The sequence below is a fragment of the Echiichthys vipera genome, assembly GCF_963691815.1.
Source record: "Echiichthys vipera genome assembly, chromosome: 20".
NCBI lineage: Eukaryota > Metazoa > Chordata > Actinopteri > Perciformes > Trachinidae > Echiichthys > Echiichthys vipera.
The window spans coordinates 9,829,813-9,852,148 of NC_139845.1; the positions used below are offsets into that span (position 1 = coordinate 9,829,813).

General features: G+C 40.2%; 1 protein-coding gene across 1 annotated transcript in view; it reads left to right on the top strand.

Moving 5' to 3' along the window:
* The window catches only part of chchd3a (coiled-coil-helix-coiled-coil-helix domain containing 3a), a 70,127-nt gene that overhangs the window by 19,010 nt on the left and 28,781 nt on the right, over positions 1–22,336 (top strand). Inside the window, exon 5 of the mRNA XM_083935587.1 lies at positions 2,079–2,259. Within this exon, the coding sequence (XP_083791713.1) occupies positions 2,079–2,259 (181 nt within the window). The remainder of the gene's footprint in view (positions 1–2,078; positions 2,260–22,336) is intronic.

Consider the following 22,336-nt stretch of genomic DNA (forward strand, 5'->3'; position numbering starts at 1 on the left):
GGACAAAAAATCTAATTCCAATAAGTAACCATTTAAACGATATAAACTATTGTGAATAAACTGTGTCTCCACTATATTGCCCTAGGAAGCAAAATGCAGTAGATACACATTTTGTCAAAACTGAGTTAAGACCAGAACCTTGACATTTGTAATACATTTCTATGGCTAAGACCTGTAGCTAAGAAAACATTTTACCTTTTTACTGTTTCGAGCACTTAAAATGTCCCAATTTAATGAACTAAAGTCCTTAGCATTTAGTGTGTTATCCAAGGTAAATAAGGTCATGGCTAAATTCAGTCATAAAGAATAAAAACTGAAAGGCTAGCCATGCAAAAATGTATGCTAACTAGCATTGCTAAACTAAACAAAAATTATTAATTTATATTAGTCTTCAGGTAATTATTAACAAACAGAGTACAGTTTAAGGTTGTATCTATGGTCTATGTCAGTGATATTTGTTAATTGATCATTTACTTTGTGTAGTAATACATACAATGAAGATATTACATCCATCTTTTAAACAGTGTCCAGTCAACCTCACTTTAAACTAATTTTTCTCAACTTCAGTTTATTTTGTAGCTTCTGCTCTCTGCGTTTGTAGGACACTAGACATCATACAAAAGTTTGACATCTAACAACTGATGGCTCATATATGGTTCATTTAAATGTGAAGGGATTTTATATTGGACCATTTATCTGTGGAATGCATCACAAAACTATCATAACTGCCTCTCGTGGAGCCTACTTCTCAGCATTGTTGTCTTTCAGGACTCTCTTAGGACTTTTCTTAAGCAGAAGTTTATTAAGATCCTCGATATCTTCATTCAGCCTGTCATAATTCAGTCAGGCACTTGCTCTGTCTGTTTTGTGTTTATTCTACCTTGCCACTACTGTTTGATTCCTTGCAGAGGTAAACTTTCAGGGACATTTCTTCTCTTCTACAATCAAGCACACAGTCGCTGACGAGTAGGGAGTGCGTTGCTAGGCAACTATGAGGACCCAGTGACAGGGTTCAAATGGTAGTCCTGTGTCTGCAGAGAATGTACTGCTTCTGTCTATATCAGTGCTTCACTGGATTGATGATTCTTGTTTGGGGAAAACAGTAGTGTTCTCTTTCTATCATTAATAATCAAATCCCTCTTGAATGGAAATTTAGTGGTAATTATATACATTGATTTGAACAGATGTCAACTGACTGTGGTAATTAATTTATTTTTCTTTTTTCGACTTCTCAGTGTTGCCCCCTCTTTGCAAGCTGTGGAATAGCGCGTGCATGTGTATGGATGAGTCTGACATTAGGGTTGAAAATCAATGTACAAGTATTTGGCCTGTATCTATGCTTCATTAGCACTATAATTGCATTTGTGACCTTTTAATTCTTATGGGAGGCATGGCAAAATTGCAGTATGCCCGGCGTATAAACGTGAGTGGTGCATACTCAGAAATTAGGGCTGTTCGATTATGGCGAAAGTCATAACCATGATTATTTTGATCAAGATAATTTAACGTGATTACCCACTGACTTTGAAAACTTAATGAACTCATTACATTTGAAAAAAACAATGACATTATTTTCTTGAACTTTAAATATAATTCAACAGAAAAACAAATAAAAAAGAAACTATGATAAATAAATAAAATAATTTATAAATACATACATATTTAATTAATAATACAAAACATATAAATTAGATCAAGTATGCTGTACTGTAATACACTGTCACAACCTACTGGAAACTACTAGACATATTTTCAATAATAAAAATTAAGATATCTGCAAAGGAGCGCTTATGGTTCACCATATGTACAGATATGTTGTACTAAAGGCGACATAAAGGGACCTTGGTCTGCAACATAGTCCACTGTGGACTGCACAATTTTGTCCACTGAAAATATGAGTAGCAAGTCATTTCCTAAAGAGATGGCTGTAGGGGAAAAATAGCAAGTTTATACTATACTGTAGTCCTGTACAATGAGGTGCATTATTATTACATTTGTGTTTTACATGCAGTTTTTTCATAAACATCATAGAAATATAACATTTTGGTTTAAAAAAAATGTTTGTTGATGATCCACAGGGTTGAGGCGGAGAAGAACCGAGCAGCAGCCCAGGCTCAGGATGATGCTCAGTCCCAGGTTCAAGACGAAGTGTCCAGGATCCTGTCTATGGAGCGGGCTGTGGCCCAGGAGAGCATTCAGCAGGCTGTAATAAGAGAGAGGATCGCCACTGAGGATGAGAGACTCCGCGCTCAACTCTATGTAAGTCTGCTACAGAGTTGCATGTTGATTTATAGTAGCTACTGCAGTGTTCCCCCCTACCATTGACTTGCCCAAACAGGACCCCTGCTGCTATAAAAGTGAATATTTTATTGAGTCAACTTATTTATGTTCAATATGATGTCATGACCAAAGGAAAGTGTTTCTTTCTCTATCTCTTTAAGTATAATTATAATAATACGAAAATACTAAAGATATTTAAAGGAACTGGAAAAAGTGGGCTGGGATTGCCTCCACACCGATACGTTAAATAACAACATTTTTTCTATTATTTTTCGTAGTTATTTTCAAGACATCCAAACTTTATCGACATGCAAATGCAATGCAAAATTTAGAGCACAATTTATGTTCATTTTGAACTGTAAGTAAACACGTCTTTGCTGTAGCCACATCTTGTGGTTCAATATTTCCGTCCTCCTCCATAGCTATACTTGTTCATCCTGCTTTAATTTGAAAGCTACCTTCATTTTGTGCAGCCTGTGTCTTTTTTTCCTGTAAATTGCCCCTGTAAACATTGTCAGATGAGCATTCCTTTACACACACACACACACACACACACACACACACACACACACACACACACACACACACACACACACACACACACAGGCACACACAGGCACACACACGCACACACGCACACACGCAGCATATTGTTTTCAGAAAGAAAAGACATTTTCCCTCGAGTGTGGCTGCTGTTTACAAACCTATGCTATTGATTATATAGCTCATTTCACACGCTCATCGTCGTAATAGAAAAATGAATCATTTTGTTGAGAGAGAGGGAGAGGAGGGTTGACGTGATTCTAAGCCGCAGGACAAGTGTATGTGGGATCCCTCATTTGGAACGGCGATCAAAACAAAAGGGGAAAGAAAAGCGCCAAGACAGGTCGGCGAGAAAAGGGAGACACAAGATGGGATGTGTTTTTCCCTTCAGCATCTGTGAAGACAGCCGTTTCAGTTGTAAGTTTTCTGTAATTTAATTTCTGTTGGTTTTCATAGGCAGACAGGACAAATGAGGGGAGGAGGGGAGGAAAGGCAGGAATATTACTCCTGCTCTGTATCTGTAATATATGAGCAGCATCGTGGGTGGTAGGTCTTACTGAACTGTCACAAAGGAAAGTCCTTGTGCGTGTCTTTGCCTGCATGCTCCTCCACCTTGTCCTAGAGAACTTTTCCTTCTTTACCCTTTGAAACTTTTGCTTTTGGCTCCGAGCTAACTTAGGGCCATTAGAAGCCTTTGAGACTACAGATAGTAGCACTGCAGTGGCTATGCATTCAGTATGAGACTGAGCAAACACACACACAGCCATATACAGTGTAAATCTAGTTGATGGTTTCTATTCTCCCTCCAATTTGTCCCTACTTCCTTAAAGCACACACAATGCAGCAGAAGAGTCATTGTCGGAGGGTTTTCGGTTTCAGAATTGTGTGAATGTGTGTGCGTGCCTGTGAGATAATTTCCTCAGTTTGAGAATTCTTTTGGAGTGCTGGAAGTTTTAATAGAATCCGACGGGTTATCAGTGGAGGCACAGTGCACACCACTCATGTAATTGTCAAGTCAGACGCTTCCACACAACCACTGTTCTTTTCAACTGGATATAGACTTCCATTTTAAAAAGGCAGCCTCTGGCCCAAGACATCTCCCACCCATTGTCATTACACTCCGTGTTTGTCTGCTACTCACATTGAGCCCATCTTTGATGACATAAAATAAAAAATATATGTTTTTAAGGTGTGAAAATGTCCCTGTCCCCTGCATGTTTGTCGTTCTGCCCCTCTGTGTCTTAGTGTGACACATATATCTGCTTAGATATTCAACTCAAAATATGTAGTACCTCTCTCGTTAAGTAAAAGACCTCTGAATATGTTACCCAACATATTATATTTACAAGTACATAAGCATCAGTGATATAAGGAGGAACTGGTTCTGATTGCTGGGCAAAATCAATAAGTTGATTGAGAAAGAGCTCCAGGGAGCGGTTATTGTTGGCTGTATTAAGCCCATAATCTGGTGGCTGATAGAGCTTTCAGAGGTGATTTGTTCAGTCCTTTTCTCCAGTAAACCTGGTAACACCTCATGTATTATCTTATAGGCTACACTGTTATGGCCTTGAGCAATAATCACTGTTTAAGATTAAGGCTTATTTGTTCATTCAGGATGTCTCCTCATTCTTGCTTTCATACAATATTTACCTGGTTGGCTAAATATCACAACACAAAGATGTTAGAATTATGCTTTAGTGCTGTACCCTTATAATGATAGGTAAATTGTTAGGAAAACTTCTTAACGTGCGTAACATTGTACCTTTTTTTTCAAGGTCACATGCACTAACTTGCAGACTTCATTCCTCCACTATATCTTTACATAGCAAATATGTGTCTGCTGCTATATCAATGGTCTGAATATTGAGTAAAGCAACTTTAACAACAATCCAGTATTGACTCATAAGCTCTTCTTAGGGAGTGACACATTATTCTGTTTAGCGTGTGAAAGTGTTTTAAAAAACAGCTGGATTTATCTAAGCCCACGACCAGTTTTGCTGTCAAATGAATTGCTCTTTCAGTGTGGTGGGAAGAGAAAAAAGTTAGAGCAACACTGACTGCATGAGAAAACATTGCATCTGCCATCAATCAATCCATCTGTCCAACTGTGGAGGACTGCTGTGCTCCCCAGTTTCCAGTTGGTTTAATATAGACGGACGAAAGAAACAGAACACAGGCAGAGAGACGGGGATAGAATGCAGCAAATGTCCCTAAATGGCCTTAAACCAGAGACTTTGAGCGAATATGTTTTGGCAATATATTGTTTGTGACTAGTAAGAAAAATCACATTTAAACAGGGTGATTTCATAAAGTGTAAGATGATTTATAGAAAACATAAAGAAGGATTGCTTTCCTGCAAGGAGAGGGAAAACAAAAATTGTTTAGATTTAATGTGAATTGACCTTAACCCTACGCTCATGTTCATTGCCACTGAAAAAACATTTGTCTATGGCAGCTGTAGTTGTTGTGTTCTTTTGTCCAGCGCGGTATTGATTTGCCCTCCTCATTAAGATACAGGTCACGGTGAGCAGCAGGACCCCTTACATTGCCCCCTCTACTTCACACACAATGAGCGCGATGCTGTGAGCAGTTATGCCTCCCCATGCTCACCTTTAATGACCATAACCTCCGCAACCATAGCTGCACCAATTACAGTGACACCCATTCTGGTGAATTGCCCCGAGACATGGGGTTAGACTAGGGTTGGATAGTGTTTAGACTTATTGATTTAGATTCCTTCTCATTCTTATTGTTTACCGCTTCTGATTCTTGCCATATACAAACCGCCTTTTAATTTCAGCATATTTTAAAAGCTATTGACACAAATTTGTCATAAATCATATTCTTGGTAAGAATAGTGAAAATAAGAAGTTTGCAACTATTTTCTTCCTTGTCATGCAAATGTTGAATGTCCCCTGTTCTATACTGTACAGGGTTTTTCTTGATTCAAATGTCCCTAGGACTCTTGACCATAAGCCAACTTGCCAACCTTGAATTGAGTGTAATAGCTAGTTTAGTTGAAGAAAACTATTTTTCATGTCTGTTTCTTTAGCAAACAGTCTTGTCATTTAATTCAACATAATGTGTTTTAATATATCTCACACTGAGTGTAGCCTCGGCTCGAGATGGTTCCTACCACCCTGGTGGGAGTGCTTGTCCTTCAGGCTTCTCCACCACTAGTCACTCGCCTCCCTGTCAGGCTGACTGGCAGTAGCCGGCCACCAAGTCTACCAGTAATTGAAACTTCACAGCAGTGTAGGCAGGGGTGTGTTGTCATTGTCATTGTGTTTGGGTTCCTGGGGTTCTGTTGTCTGAGGCTAGCGTGTTCAGTGTCAGCGCTCACACATGTTCTGCCACTCAGGGGGAACCATAGTAAAAGAAAGGGAAACACCGGTGCACACAAAGGGTTTATGGAGTTAGAAGAACAGCAGTACAGTAAATTTGAGTTTTCAGCATGGACTTATGTTGCCTGTTTTTTCATCTCTGCATTCTTGATCAACTATTGGAAGGATAGAAAACAAGCAGACATAATTAATGTTTGAATGATTGACATTAAAGTGAGCCTTTTATGATCCATAGTTTTTGGGAAAGTGTATTTGTTATTCTTAATTTCACTCTTTATGCTGATTATGCCTACTTGTCCATTTTTTTACTTCTGAGATTGAAGTGGCTACACATAACCAAGGTTCTATCTGGTTAAATTGTGTGGTTTTGTCTTCAACATGCTCGACAACAGACTGTATCTTCTCATCATGTGGTCATTCAGAATAATTTCTTGTGTGATTTCATGAGCAGCCAGCCTGCTGTTGAAGAGCTCTGATTGTTGGCTTTATCTGGTCAATATGGCCTCATCAAAGAGTTACTTATTAGACTCATTACACACAAATAAACCCTTAACTAGAGAACAGGTCAATTAGTGTTTAATTTCCCAGCAACATCAATTAGGAATCAGGGATTCTTTGCAGTGGAGTCAAAGCAGAAAAGATCAGTGACTGACTGAGGTCAATATAAATAAACTGTAATCTTGTCATTGTGTACTGACAAATGATGAGTTTTGACAGAGAGATATAGTGCACACCAGTCATAAACTTATTCAGTCCACAGCCATCTGTCAGTCCACACATCTGTGTTTTAATGAAATCACAGACTTCACCCGTTCCCTCTTTTGATTTCCAACGACTGTGCTCCCTGCAGAGCCAAACTGGCCCAGTGTCTAATCAATCACTGGTCACAGCGTTTCACCGAGACGCAGGCTCTAACCCCGAGGCAGACTTTTCAATCAAACCAAGAGTCATCAATCTTTTGGAGCCCCAAACAGAGGCCTAGGTGGGGTCTACCTGGCGGCAATGGTTTTGTCTACTGTTGGCAACTGGTCTAAAACACTAAGATCATATGTTTACTTCTTTCGTTTCCTTTTTTCCTATTTGATACCTTAAGCTAACACTTACATTGAGAGACATTAGACAGCAGTATAAAGTATAAATGTGCAACAGAAGGAACGTGTCAAAGGAAAATGCTCAGACATAGAAGCTGGGAAAGAAACCCCTGGAGGTGTTAACCTCTCTATCAGGAAAAGGCCATAATTCATAAATCATACACAGTAGTTTAAACATCCACATAAAACATGGCCAATGAAAACCTGAGTTTTTTAACAGATCTATTCTAGGGCTTTCTTAGTAGCGTTTGTTAGTTGGTTTCCATTTAATAGGAGCTTATTTGATTAAAAACAGAAGAAATAATTCAGCAACTGAGGTTTTCTATGCAGTTGACGAGAGTCCCTGCTCTGTGTGTGTGCATGTTTTAACCAGTGTCCGTGCAATAATATATTCAGCAATGTTATACACCACCTCCACTAATTACAATAACTCCACTTTATATTTTGGAAAAATGAACCTAGCTGCACCGGCTTCTATGGGTGTACGGTTTGTTGTACTTGTGACAATAACCAGCTGTGATGTAATGTGATACTAAAGTGCCACCTTATATCACAGCAGTATAGGGATGTTGGCAGTGCAAGCATGATTATTTGCCTAGGTACAGTTCATGGATAAATCAGTGAAATTATTGCCTTGCTCTAATGGTTGACTGACCATATGAGTTACAGGTAGACATATTTGAGTATACCTTTTTCTGTTTCTTGGCAGCTCATAAATAAAGATACAGGCCTGTTAAAGAACTGTTTACAAATATGATAAATGGAAATACACCGTAAACAGCATTTATAATAAACATTAATACTGAAGTGAGTTCAGTGTGAAAGTAAAAGAAATGTCTGCTGATATGGAGATCAGTAGCTAATGTGAAGTCCCACAATTTTTCCAGGAGCTCGGCTTTCACAGCAAGTGATAATCCAGCATAGCAAAAATGTTTGTTTGCTCCCTACACACACACACACACACACACACACACTCAGACACACACACCCATCCACCATGTCCATCCTGTCAGAGCTCCTGGAGAAAATCAGTACCTACTCTTTCCTTAAACTGTGTTCCATTTGATGCTTGGCTGGGTTGAAAATTACTTTGGGTGAAGCTTAACATTTTAAATGCAGCAAGTCCCTCTCTGCTCGCCCCAGTACTCCTCTCCCCTCCACCCCACTGAGAACTGCAGTCTCCAGCAAATGTCCTGTTTTTTTTGTTTTCTTTTTTTAAAATCTTACGTACTTCAGTTAGGCACTGTTGCATTTTAGATACAGCCAACTGGACCTGACTGATAATGGGCTGACAATTTAATTTCCCAGGTATTAAAGAAGACTTGCTGGGTTTGGAATTGGTGCCCGCTGGTGGTATTTAAAAAAAGAAGAAAAAAACATTGCATACATTTCTTTTTCTCTAAACGTATTATTTTTTCTCTCTACATCACAGAGAATAAAGAAGATGGGGGGCGGGGAGGTGTGGGGGGTCTTTTACTTTTGAAGGAGATAAAGAGAGGTAGTGGTTCACTGTGATTTACATATATTGTGCATATGCTCAGCTCTCCAAGGAAAAATTGCATCCTATCTGTGACTCCAGTTCTCTGAGCTTTTGTAAGTGTAACCCTTGCCAGGCTTGCTGTAACATGATTCAACAAATGTGTCGATCTGATTGATTTTCGTGTATTTAAAAATGATCTTTCAGGTGTTTTTTTTTGCTCTGTGAATGTGTTACGGAAGACGAGTGATGTGGCATTGCTCATACTGACTCAAAACTGAAGGCACCTTAGACAAACAGGACCACCAGCATGTTCCTCCTGATTGTTCCTCCAGTTTGTGAAGAACAACATATTATTTGTAGGCCACACACTTTGATTAGTGATATAATACCTTCACTATTGTGCATGATGATATCCAAAGCCATTACATATTAAAGAGAACAAGAGCATTTTCAGGTTCTTGCAGTTTGAACTTTGGCAACCATCACATCAGACCAGTGTTACCTCTTTTGCAAAAACAGCCCCTGTGCCTGTTTCCTATCAGATTCTCCATAACAGTTTACAGCCCTTGAGACTTGAGTCATTTCTCAAGTATTTATTTAGCTTTAATGTCTGATATTTACACTATTGTTACAGATATTCTATGGCACTGAATGTTTTGTTTCTTTATCTGTTCATGTGGCATATGGCAAACATTATTTCAGACAACACTAACTGCTAGCACTCAGTTGAAAAGTAAAATAAATGTGACACCACTGCTCTCCAGTATTATCAGAGTTTCTTTAACTGGCCCAGAGGGGGAGCTGCAATTACAGATCCAACAAGCAGACACAAATAGCCCTGGAGGCGAAATGTATCATTCACTGTGGATTTGGTATCAACCTTATAAACAATGATTATACCATCTACAATGATGAATTATTAAAGCCACTGAAAAGGTACAAACTGACATGACCATCACTTGTGTTCTTATTTACTGTTGCCATTTGGAAATGCAAAGCTCAGCCTTCAGTTCTGTAAAAAGTTGAGTGTGTGAGGTTTGGGCATGTTTTGTCTTGGAATTAAATGAGCAGATATTCTGTCTGCACCACTGCCCTTTTGATTGTTTCCTGCTGACAGTGTACTACTGTACATACATGTGTCCACTTTTTCGCTTTCTCTCTCTGTCTTTGTAATGCTCCCTCTCTCATGTCTTTGAGGGTGTCCACTCAATCGTCCTTTACATATTGGTGGCCATACCTCACCCTTGCCCAGGGTGTGGTGCCCACACACCGTGCCAGTATTAGGGTTAGATGGGAGGTCAGGCTCTAATTGGCAGGGCCTGTGGCTGGCACACTGCGCCAGGCCCTTACCCTGTCAGCTAATTGGCACTGCAAGCGGCCAGCGGCAGGTCCGGGATACAGCAGCGCTTCGATTGATGGATGGATCCTGGTGTCAGCAAAGCTTCTTTCTGACAAGAGAGCTTGTACAGTCAATTTACCGCCTCCGCCTCGATGGGCGGTGCATGTATTTATATATGTATTCATCCTCATTTATTCTAAACATATAGGAAACCTGACTATAATTGTCTTATTGTGCTGTGAGCTCTTTTTCACCTTTGTCTGAGCAATGAATGCATTTGACTTGTGTAAAAGAAACAAATGACCTAATAACACATGAAAGCACAATGAATAACAGAATATTTTAGATCTGTGCACTTTCCAACCAAGTAAAAAAAAAGTTCCAAAAACGGATTTAAAAGTTTGACTTTTCCTTTTCCTCTATATATTCCATGTTGCTATTAGTGAATGCAGTAAAAGATTGTTGCATTTTAATTGCATCCATTCATCACAGCTAAAGAAACTCACAGACACTGCAGCAGTATAACCATAGTTTAGTGAAAAGTTGTTTCTTTCTGTTTCATTTCAATGGAAACCATCATTTCAGTGGATTTAAGAGTGAGCCATAGCCAGTTTTGACAGATTTTTACAGGGTTTTTTGGATTTTAGAGTTTTGTTGGTGTTGGAGATTTATGATGGTGCCACTTGTTGTTTGTCATAGTGTTAATTTGTATGTTTGCAATTTGTCTCCTTTATTGGTCATTTTGGTGAATACTTACCTCAGTTCTGTTTATCTCATTTGTGTCATCTAAAAATTCAGGTGAAGCACAACAACTGGACAGTTAATTAAAGGTGCATATTGTATCAAGTGATGTTGGGATATTTAACTGTATTTCTAAAAATGTAATAATGTGTTACACTTGTAAACCTGTTTTATCAGTGTTACCATAGCTGTAAATTTACTAATCACAACCTCTTTGCTGTCTGTATTATCATTAACAATAGATTTTCTTTTCTTTTTATTTCTTACCCTTTCTTTCACTCACTCTCAAAACTTAATTGGCCAGATATTGATGTGCAAAGGTCAGAAAAGCAAGCGTCCTTGGACAAAATACTGTTTTTGTGTATGTGGTTTAGTACATTAGATATGTTGGATGTGTAATATGAGAAGTATTTTCTTTTCTTGCTCGACCCCTTTCCCCTTTCTTGATCTTTCTCTGTATTTCCCCTCTTGGCTCTTACAGGAGAATGGTAATAATGAGGTTCTTTACTGTAGTAGTGAACAGCCAGCTCAGCTAAGGGTGCTTGAGTAAGAGATTTTGATTGAACGATGGAAAGAACTTAAACGTATGGGGGTAAAGAAAACAAGAGTGGAGTTTAAGAATCAGAAAATGTGGATGAGATATAGGAGCAGTGGGAGAATGGAAAGAGGATAGAAGATAGGGGAATAAATGGAAAGAAGAGAAGAGAGAAAGAAATATTGATGCACAAACGCAATTTTCAAAACAAGGTTACAAACTCAATTAAAGCTGCATCATTGAATGGGCCCTGGCACCCCATGTTGCATATTAAACCTTTTGTGCAGTTAAGAGCACCATTAGCACTTAAAAAATACTAAAAGTAATTAGGGGGGCGCCATGGAGCCGACATGCCACGCCCAAGCCCAATTGTGGCATCAAATCAAAGTAATTTCAAGTTTGAACATCGGAGAAACATTTCCTTAATTTTTGTGCATCCTAAAGTCCTCAAACATTTGTTCATAAAATTAAAATTGACACACCAAATCCAAGATAGCGATCTTCGTCTCTGGTGAAAAAAAACAAATCCAAAAATGCACATATGTTTTTTAAGATGAGAGCAATGATCCCACCAAATTTCATTAACATCAAAGGAACTTTATCCCAACCATAGTGTGCGTTTAACGGCTACGTTTTAACTCCTCTCTCTGTTAGCTCTCCCAAAAAACCCAGTCTGCTCTCATTGATCAGCGTTTCCAGGTCTTCCACATCTGCGCTCTCAGCTTCTTTGCACCATCATTGCAGCCGTGAATGACTGTAAGGGCACTATAGCTGCACTTAAAGTAGAGTTGTTACATCACAACACTAAGGCAGTCCTGAAGACTTGTTTAATGGCACAGTTTCGGAATACGGGCTGTGTATTTCTCTGTGGAATGAGCTTTCTTTTTTTTTTACTTTCACAAGATTTATACAGCACCTCGACCTGCTTTATAATAAAAAAAGATGTGGAAATTACACTTTATACACCATGAGACCTTTAAACAAATGTTAAATAACCTGAGAGGCAAAGCAAGAACACAGCACTGTATCTACAAGTAGGAATTATTTTGGTGAAATAAAATATATATTTATTCACTCCTTGACTCGATTTGACATGTAGGTGGAAAGCATCATACTTACAAGTCAATTATAAATTAAAAGGCATACATGTGATCCAAGAGAAGAAAATTAAAAATTTAAATTGAGCTGATGTTGACAGCTAGTAAAAGACAAGTGGGATATCAAGAAAAGAGGAAAAGGAATATATTCAGATGAAGAGGCTAGTTGATTAGAGGTGACCCTGAATCTGCTGCCATCGGCTTGATAGACTATAGAGCTGGTGGACTGTAGCCCCCTCCCAGCTTCATCAGGCCTGGGAAGACCACCTGCTGCTGGGTGGAATGAATATGCATTGATGCACAGCATGAGCATTGAGAAACGTACATTATGTCCACAGCTATAATCACACACATAAGGATTCAGTCACTTACACATACACTAGGCTGGTTTTAACATACAGATGAATGCAGGTAAAAATTCACATGCTGCAGGCACATGCACACAGACGGGTAAGACACATGCAGTTTGAGTCATCCACGTGGTCCAATGTCAGCAACACATCCTCAGGCTGTCCCTTTTTCTCCCTGCATATCTTCCCCTAATGTCTTTTCTTCTGTATTCCGCTAACCCTCATTCTGCTCGAGGTTGTTCCATCTCTCTTCCACTAACTCTCCGTCCCTCGGGACATCTGTTGTCCAAAGACAATATGCACCTCTCCACTCTCAGGTCATTCACCGTGTCCTTTGCTGTCAAGTAAAGGAATTTTCTGCCATCGGTTTATGTGTCTGAATGAATGCGTACTAGCATTCTTGCCACTTTCTCCTCCCTGTATCCCATTACTCTCACTGCTTGCTGTTGAACAGAGATGTGTTCAGGAATTAGATGTGAATGGAGATTGGTCCAAAGAAAACATGGATCCTGAAAAAGTAGCAGCCAGTAACGATGGATAGCTATTACTAATACCTTCCAACTAAATTAGACAATTAATCAGAATCATGAAAGTCTAGCTCTCCTAATTGGTTTATTTCCTGTTTGTCCCACACATCAAGCCACAGAGTGTGGACTGGTAGCTAGAGAGGTGTCAGTTCCCCTCCTGGGCACTGCCGAGGTGCCATTTAGCAATGCACCATACCCCCAACTGCTTTGAGCGCTGACTTTTTGGCATCCCCCTCACTCTGACCTCTCTCCAAGAACAACAACAAAGTGCAAAAACTGAATTTCCCCAGTTAGGGTAACAATGTGCTGCTTCTTATGGACAAGATTGATCCTATGATGTTGTTTCCTTGGCCACCCTCCAGTCTTCGTCTGCGTTCATAAATGTCTGTTTCTATTTTCTTCTCAACCAGCACCAGACAATCTTCTCCCTTTCTTTCATCCTCAGCCCCTTTGTCCCCATGTTCCCATTGTTGTCTCAACATGCCCCCTGTTCCCATCTTGGCTGAGACTTCCTCCATACATGCCCCCCGTGTCTCGGTAATGAACCCACAGCTCTTCATCGCTCCTTCATCTTCCCCTGTGTGTTGGACATGACAGATGACTGGGGACCTCCAGAGGTTCGCTCCCCAGGGCTCTAGATAAAGGCATCTCCAACCGCAAGATGATCAATCAATCAGTTTACACCGCGGGCGCCCGATCAGCCAATTAATCAATTTCTGAGCCAGCAGATGTTGTTGCCGTCCCTCAGCAAATGAACTGGCAGTGGAGTGGTGGAGGTGGTGTCGTCATAAAAGGCTGAGGGGCTTGGAGTGTCTGGGAGTAAAAAGGAAAGTGATTTTTCATGTTTCTACCAGGATTTCAACCTTTTGTGGGCTCAATAGACCCAGTATTTTTTTTTTATAGGTTGCGCTTTCTCTTCTCTAGCTTTTCCATTGTTATTCTTGAAAACATCTTATATGAAGCATGGTCCTGGTTATCTTTGATAAGCGTATGATTAGCTTATGGTTACTATAAACCTCACTGTTTATATTTTTCCTTAAAATATATGCGTATATTCTCTAAACATCTCCACATTTAGGAGAAGTGCAAAAGAGATGTAAATGTGTGAATGGGTTGACAGCCTTGTCTCAGCATCATTAAGGCCAGCTGGCTCAGATCAAGCCCTCTGTTGACCCCTGTTCACACTCAGTGAGGTACAGACTCCACAAGGACACTTCATTTTAATGTGCCCTTAAACAGCCAGTAGTTAGGATACACGCTCAAACATTGAGACACCCACACTCACCACCTACACCTCTTGGCCTTTGGTCCCTGTCATGGCCCCTCTGTCCCTGTCCTGGGCAGGTCAGCCCTTTGACTCACCAGGTCATTGCGTCATTACTCACTGTGCTAAGAGATCCCCCCCGGGAGAGTAATTCTCTCTGCAGCCTGTGGCTTAGATGTCTTTTTCTACCAGGATGCTCCATGCTTCAGTTATTTGTTTGTCAAAGATCAAGTCAAATCAAGTTATTCCAAGAATATGCAGGAGTGCCCATAGTACCAACATATCAGGGTATATGTACTTGTACAGGGTTGACAAAACACAATTTTACATCAGCTTAAATTCCTGTATAACAATATTTAGATTGTTTGATTAATGTTAAAGTCAGATGCAAACAAATTAAAACTCATAAATATGAGTAACATGGACTGACTGGTAACTAAAATTATTGTTATGGTGACCTGCATTTTTTCTGCACAGTCATGTATGCCAACAGACACCTGGTAAGCAGCATCTGCACACTGCTGTCGTTGCTGGCATATACACTGGATATTCTTCAGAAGTGTATGTGGTCACACCACATACCCAATAGGGAAAAGGACAAAACAATGTATGCAAAAAATAGATCAATTCTTACAACATAGTAGTCAGAAGGTCATTGCATGAGGCAGAGCTTCTAAGCCGTAGCCAACTTGTTCACAGTGATTAATGATACTGCTGCTGTTTTTGACCAGGATGCTGCAATATTAGGTTGTGACAGGGCGGCCACGCTGTCAAATTTATTTCGGCATCCTTGTGGCCCAGCAGTCCTAGACAGATGTAACTGTTTTGAAATCAATCAGCGGCTTGTACTGTAATTTGCTGTCAAAAGCAAAATCAACTGACCCAATAGGGTTTATAAACTTGTGATCTTGCCATCAGAGAGTCAACACAGAAAGTGAACTTCATCAATCAAGAATAAGAATTGAGACTATCATGCTATCGAACCTCCCAACTTTTCAAAGTTTTTTTTGTGTGTGTGTGTGTGTTTGTGTGTGTGTGTGTGTGTGGGGGGGGGTTGTAATTTTCTAAAAACCAATAATCCAAGAAGCGTGCTGCCTTAATGTAGAATTAAAGCATTCTAATGCCTTAATATCTGGCTGTTCTGAACACCTACAACACTCTTGCCTGAAGACATGTACTTAAACTAGTTAATTTCAAGCACATTCGGTCCTTACAAAAGCACAGGGCAAAGGCCAGTGTCTATATGCAGTGTCAGTCTCAGCTTATTTGGTCTGCAACTTGTTTTAAATGTCACCACACTCACCTGTTAAAATGAACTAAACTGAAAGAGAAAACTCTCAAAGGTCCGTGTGAATCAAACCAAACAGGACAGGTTTTCCATATCTAAAGCTATGGGCAGTAGTTTATAGCCTCATTTGTAAGTGATAGCTCACTTAAGTGCAATATGATGGCATGTAAATACAATCATATATTGCTTTTTGATAATTGTGCAGAATCTATAATAGTACAGTGTAATAATTATCTTCTGATAAAAATCACTAGATGCAAGCTGAGCACTTCAACACTGAACCCTGTGGCAGGATTTTAGTAATAAAAAGTGAGACTTTTCTTCATCAGTATGTGTGTGAATAAGTGTTTGACAGTGTGTTTGTCCTTAAATGTTATCAGTCAAGGTTAAGCCCATTAACTGGCCACACTATATCTGACACGATTACATTGCCTATAACCCTCCACCTCCCGTAGAGACTAATAGCTAGTCTTGAATCAGCTCAGTGAAACCCCATGATGCTAATTAACCGGCCAAAGTGAATGGTTTCCAATGGAGTTTAACAACTACCGCTATCAGCACTGATGTTTTATTAGTGACCTTAAAAGGGTATACGTAATGCTGCCAGTAAGGTCTGTGTTAGGTGATATCATTTTACACTCCATCACTTAGATTTGATCTGCCAGTGATAGCTTTTAAAGAAAGAGTCGCAATGGTTTTACAGGCAGCTACAGGGTGTGCCAAGTTTTGTGGGGTGATGTGTCTGAAAGAGTTTTGAGTGTGGGAGCTTTGTATAAATTGGTTTATGGCTGCAAAAATATCTCATGATATGACATTTCTCCCAACAACTGTCAGAAAAAAACAGTTCTCCGACTATCTTGTCATCCATATTCCATCAACACATTGACCAATCTCTCTCCCTCCCTTTCATTTTCTCTACTGCATGAACTTCCCTTCCATTCCCTCCATCCGTCTCGAACCTCCCACATGCCACCTACACCTCCGCCGTGCCAATTAACACCGGAGCACGGTCACATTGTGCTACCCTTTGACCCCCCCCTCCCTGCCCATCGAAGCACACAGGACCTGAGGCCTGCTGCTTCAGTATTAGTTTGTCATAGGTCCCTGTCGCGCAGGTCTGTGATAGATGGGCCCTGGTGAGCAGCTCTGACCCACCATGCTGCAGCACTCACTTGGATGGTGTGATGGACCATTGATTATGATGCTACTAGTGACAGGGGTGAATCAGGGCTGAGCTGATGTTGGCAGGGGGAAGACAAAAGAGACCAAGGTTATGGATGAGGTGCTGTTAGTTAATGTGATGAGATTTGATTTGTGCTCTATCGATCATGGCATCTTGCAAGATTGTTTTCATCTAGCATGATTTATTAGCATGTAGTGGGCGTACAGTGTAACAGTGAATCACCTCATTGTTACAGTACAGAGGTCTCCATCATTGAGGTGTGAAATGAAAAATGTAATATGTACAGAATTGCTAATAGCCATAATCAGATTTTTTTTTTTTTTTAAGGAGAAGGTAGAAGATAATAGAACTCATGTGTTTTCTACACAAAAATGTGTCAATTTTTTTAGACTTGTCTCTAATACAGTACTCTTTCTTGTAAAATACTTGATAGTCTTACACTTTCAGGATTATAAGAGTTATTTAGATGGAACAACACTGGTTTTTATTGACACTGAGCAAGACAGCAGAATACTTAAGTCTTCCGGTTTTAGGTGGTATGGGTTAAAATGACCAGGTAATGGAACAGTCATGGTTATGAGAAATCAATGTTAAGTGTCAGTTTGAATGTGAAATGAATGGCGGTCTCCTATAAAAAAAGTCCAATGTTTAGGTGGCTTGTGCGTCCTTCCTGACCTTATCCTATATGCAAATTTAGTTGCTCTTTAACAATGTTCCCTGACTTCCTTATTTGATCTTGTCATAATTCCCATGCCTGCCAGGAGGCTTTGTCACTTGAATGTTAACATGTCATTTTGGGGCATTTGCTGATTGTGTCTTTTTTCTTGGAAGGACAGTTTCTTTTAACATACTGTTGTGTTTATTTTTATTTCGTTTTGTTTCTCTATTGTGCCTTGAAAGAATATAGTACATCTTCAAAAATGAGAGCAGGAAATAATGAAAATATGACGTTATTGTATTATTCCCTTTTAAAAAACTTCATTATAACAGGGAGCCCTAACTGTAGCCACACACAGTATAAACACATACTCACATATGCAGTTGCCCTAAGCCTGCTGAATGCTGCAGGCAGGAGTTATTTTTATTCTAGTCCTTTGTAATGCTTTTTACCACACAAAAAAGCAAACAGAGAACACTTAAAACAAAAAAGCAGGTGTGAAAGAAAAGAGTGTATGTGAACAAATCAGTGACAGAACAGGAGGTGGGTTGAGGGGCCTGACGCAGCAAAATCCCCTTGTTTCCATCCCTTTTCCCTCCTCCTCCCCTTCTGTCCTCCTCTTCTCCTCCGCCCTCGCTCGCTGCTCAAACTGCGGCAGCCGGCTAATTAAAAAACATGGCTGTCCTTAATTATTCAGCGGTTGGCTAATTGATATTCACAGAGGCGTTCACCTCGCCTAAACGATCCGTTTAATCTGACCACCACTGTCTCACTCTCAACCGCCTGTCACCCTCAGCTATTGTGCTACTGTAGTTAATAAGAGACCGGAGGGAGATGGGTACAGGAGGAGGAAGTTTACTGTTAACGTGGTTATGGTCTATTTTACAAACAGCGGTATGTGGACCATGTGCCTTGTGGGCAGAGGGGGTATTATTTTGAGTGTTTGAATTGTTACTAGGGTTTTTTTTTCATGTCACAGGTTGCTGCACAGGAAAATTAGTAGTAGAGTACGCCTGAATTAGGTTCAGTAAATTAACCAAAATTAATTACAACATCCTCTGGACTTGACACGTTTCGAAATTACTCAGGAAAAAAACTCTGTTTCATTATTTCGCATATGAACTCTGGACAATGTCAGAAGAAACAGGTCGGTTTTATTTCACACATCGCACACAGACAGGAGATTCTCTTTGTCAGATCTGTCCTCACTTACTGGAAATATTCTGTTGAGTTTAGGGGAGTGGTGGCGCCTGGGTAGAGCGTGCAGGAGACAGGACATGACGTGGATTACACCGCGGTCACTGAGTCTGCTTGTAATTTGGTCCTAAACGACCAAGTCTTTGGCTTTTATTGAATTTGTCTGCAATTTCCTTGTTCTTCACCCTCTAATGTTTGTTTTCCTTCCGCTTTTTTGCACGCCGCATGCTAAAAATGTCATCAACAGAGCCCACCTGTTCCCTGTGAATTTTCTTAACAATGAGCTGCTCTATTCACACATGGGCTCAAAAGGACATTTCTCATACTTTGTACTTGGGAGGTGGCTAAGCAAAGTCTGTTTAATGTCCAGTCCAACTGATTCAGACATTTGTGTTTGCACATTCAGCTCCACCCGGTAATAACTTGATCAGTTGCTCTCATCCTTTGTACATGACATACCACCTCAGAAAATATCAGGCCCTCTCAACTACCACCACTAAGACCAATGTTAAAATACACTATTCAGCTACGGACAGGCAGGTTTATTCCTACTCATAAGATTATTTATTGTTGACTGTTTTCAGCCACAGTCACGCTGTAGGAAGGGGCACCATCAGTACTGACATCATTTTACCTCTGCTTTCTCTCTTGCAATCACAGTTAAGCTTGTAACGTATGAGCGTGACTGCGTAGCAGGCTGATATTAAAACAAAAATATGGCAGGAAATTATTAACCAAATTTAAATTACATTTCACAGATCTTAAAAGTTTAATTCTTTTCTTAGAACTACTGTATATTTTTCCCCTTCAAGTACCACCACAGAGAGGTTGAGTGCCACCAGTGGTACCACAGTTTGAGAACCAATGGCTTAGATAATTTCAGGGTTACAGTGCACTTTATATCAAGAAAACTACTGTGACCAACCAAGAAAGGTCACTGCTTCCAGCATGCAACTGTCTCTTGGATGTAGCTTTCATGTTTATTAATGTTGAGATCATTTCAGGTTTGCAGTCCATGTGTGAAAGGAGAAAATCATTGTCTCAAAAAGGTCTGATTTTCAAAGCTGTAAAGTTGTAAGACCTTCAGGTGTCCCCTTTTGTCCTGTTTCTTCGACTTAACTTTTATCCCTATACTTTGTCATATTTTTCTCTTTAACTTCTTTCTAAAGTTAAGGAGATGCACTTGGCACAGGCTCCATGTCCCATCAAACAGCCAGTTCTCCATTCTTGACAGCTCCACTGATAAATCACCTTTTGTTGTCCTCTTCTCTTTGTCTCTTATCTCTCCGTTCTTACTACTCTATTTTTTTTCTTGTCTAATTCTGCCCTGCTCTCCTCCTCCACCCGTGACCGCCTCTTCATTAGGGGAACAAAAGGTGTATGGTCAGTGGTGAAGTCTGTCCCATTGTTTGGCCCTTAGTATGATTAGATTATCTTAAAAGTCTGCTGAATGGGGTTAATCAGTCGGAAGTAATCCTGACATAGTGTGTGTGTCTGAGCCTGTGTGTTTCGTCAAAGAGGAGGGCCAACCTGCCTGCATGGAAATTGAACACATGCACGGCTGCATGCGTGCATAGACTTATGCATAGACACATACAAAAGTGAGCAAAAAAAGAAAATCCCTGGGCACACATTTCTGTCACAACCTCTCCTTTTTTAATGACCCCTTTAGTCTCGCCTTCAGCACACATTTATCTCTCTACCCGCTCTCTGTGGGTACAGCTGCTCCGGCTGGTGTGTGTGTGCTGATGTGTGCGTTTCAGATCAGTGTCTGAGTCGTTGTTTGTGTCCCGGCGTCTGTGTGCATCTTTTGTCTCTCTGCAAAGCTTTAGTCGCCACCTATCAGCGTAACATTGAGTTTGGACACACTTGTGGCGGTACACAACCCCCTGCCAATCCTCTCTTCAGTTTCCTTCCATCCCATCATCCCTCTCCTCTTCCTCTTAAATTGAGCTTTTGGTGGGAGACAGTTTGTTGGCACCTCATCCAAAGTAACCCACTCTCTCAAAAACTTTGCCAGTCAATCCTCAATGCTTGATTGCACGCTTGGAATTGATAACACATTTTAAGGTCATGTTAGTGCTACTTCTGGTGTACTTGTAGCAAGGGTGTGCTTCAGGGTACATTCGCCCAGCACTGTTATTTAGGTTTAAGTTCAACTAGATTCCATCATGAAGTGCAGGCAGCTATGGCTTTTGTATCACACTGGTCACACAATGTCACTTGAAACTCGTTAGGGGACACAAAGGAGAATATTGAACTGCAACAATAATGCAGGTTAATGTTAGCTTGTGCTGAGGAGAGCAGAGACAACAGCGTCTTAGCCATGGTGTTGCTGTACTGAGTGATGTCAAAAATGTGATAAAGTGGTGCCGTGGAATGTTTTTTTTTCTCTGTAGCTGGATCTGAAGATAACATAATGGCCCCGTGGGTGTGTGCAGGTGTTTGTCTGTGTTGGTAGGTTTCGGTCTTGCGTGTAGTGGGTAAGCTTGGAGCATCCCCTTGACTTTGAAACTTCCCCTGTTCATCTCATGTGAGCACAGCCCCTTGGTGACACTCCTCGCCACTCCTCATCACAATGCATAGAGTATGCAGCTCCGCCTGCAGTGCACCAAGTCGCCAAACACAGATGGTTATCAGTGTAGTAGAGATTGGAGGGGGTAATGCAATTTTTTCTCTCCATACATTGTATTTTCTTCATACTCTCCCTGTCTCCTTCAACATCCCAGAGTGCTTAGAGCAAAAGCTTCAAACCTTTTCTGCATGACTGATTTCCATAGGACGGTCATAGAATCTATGTACTTGTGCTGGTGTGCATACAACAATTGTTTATACCATACATGCATTGTGTGTGTATGCACTGGCGTGTGTATATGCCAGTTCAAGAGGAGATAGAGAGGACGAAGCTTGAGTACTCAAGCAGAACAGTGTTGCAGCCACTCACCCCGAGCCTCTGAATACTAAACCTTTCCAAATGTCACTCTGAAGAAGTTCATAGATGAATCAGTGCCTCTTTAAATTCTTTCTCGTCTTTTCTCTTGTGTTCTTTCAATGCTTCCCTTATTCAGGAGATTGGACGAAAGGTAAGACTAGAGGTCTTTGCCTTCCCCAGGACTCACTGTTCACTCTCACTGTTTCTGCATTTTTCTTTCCACCAGATATATTTCAGCTGCTCCATATTTTGATCATCCATTCTTACAGCTTTTCTTACTCTAAATGCTTTTTAGATTTATAGATGAGAAAACTGTTTTAGATTAATTTCTTGTTTAAAGGTTTTCCACCTCTTCTTTTAATATACTTTTTATATACATTTTTATATATGTTTTTTTTCCCTCTAATCAAAACTGGTTTCCTATCCTAAGTCCCAATTCCACTCGTCTATAAATCAGTATATCAGTATACCCATAGGCTTAAGCAAG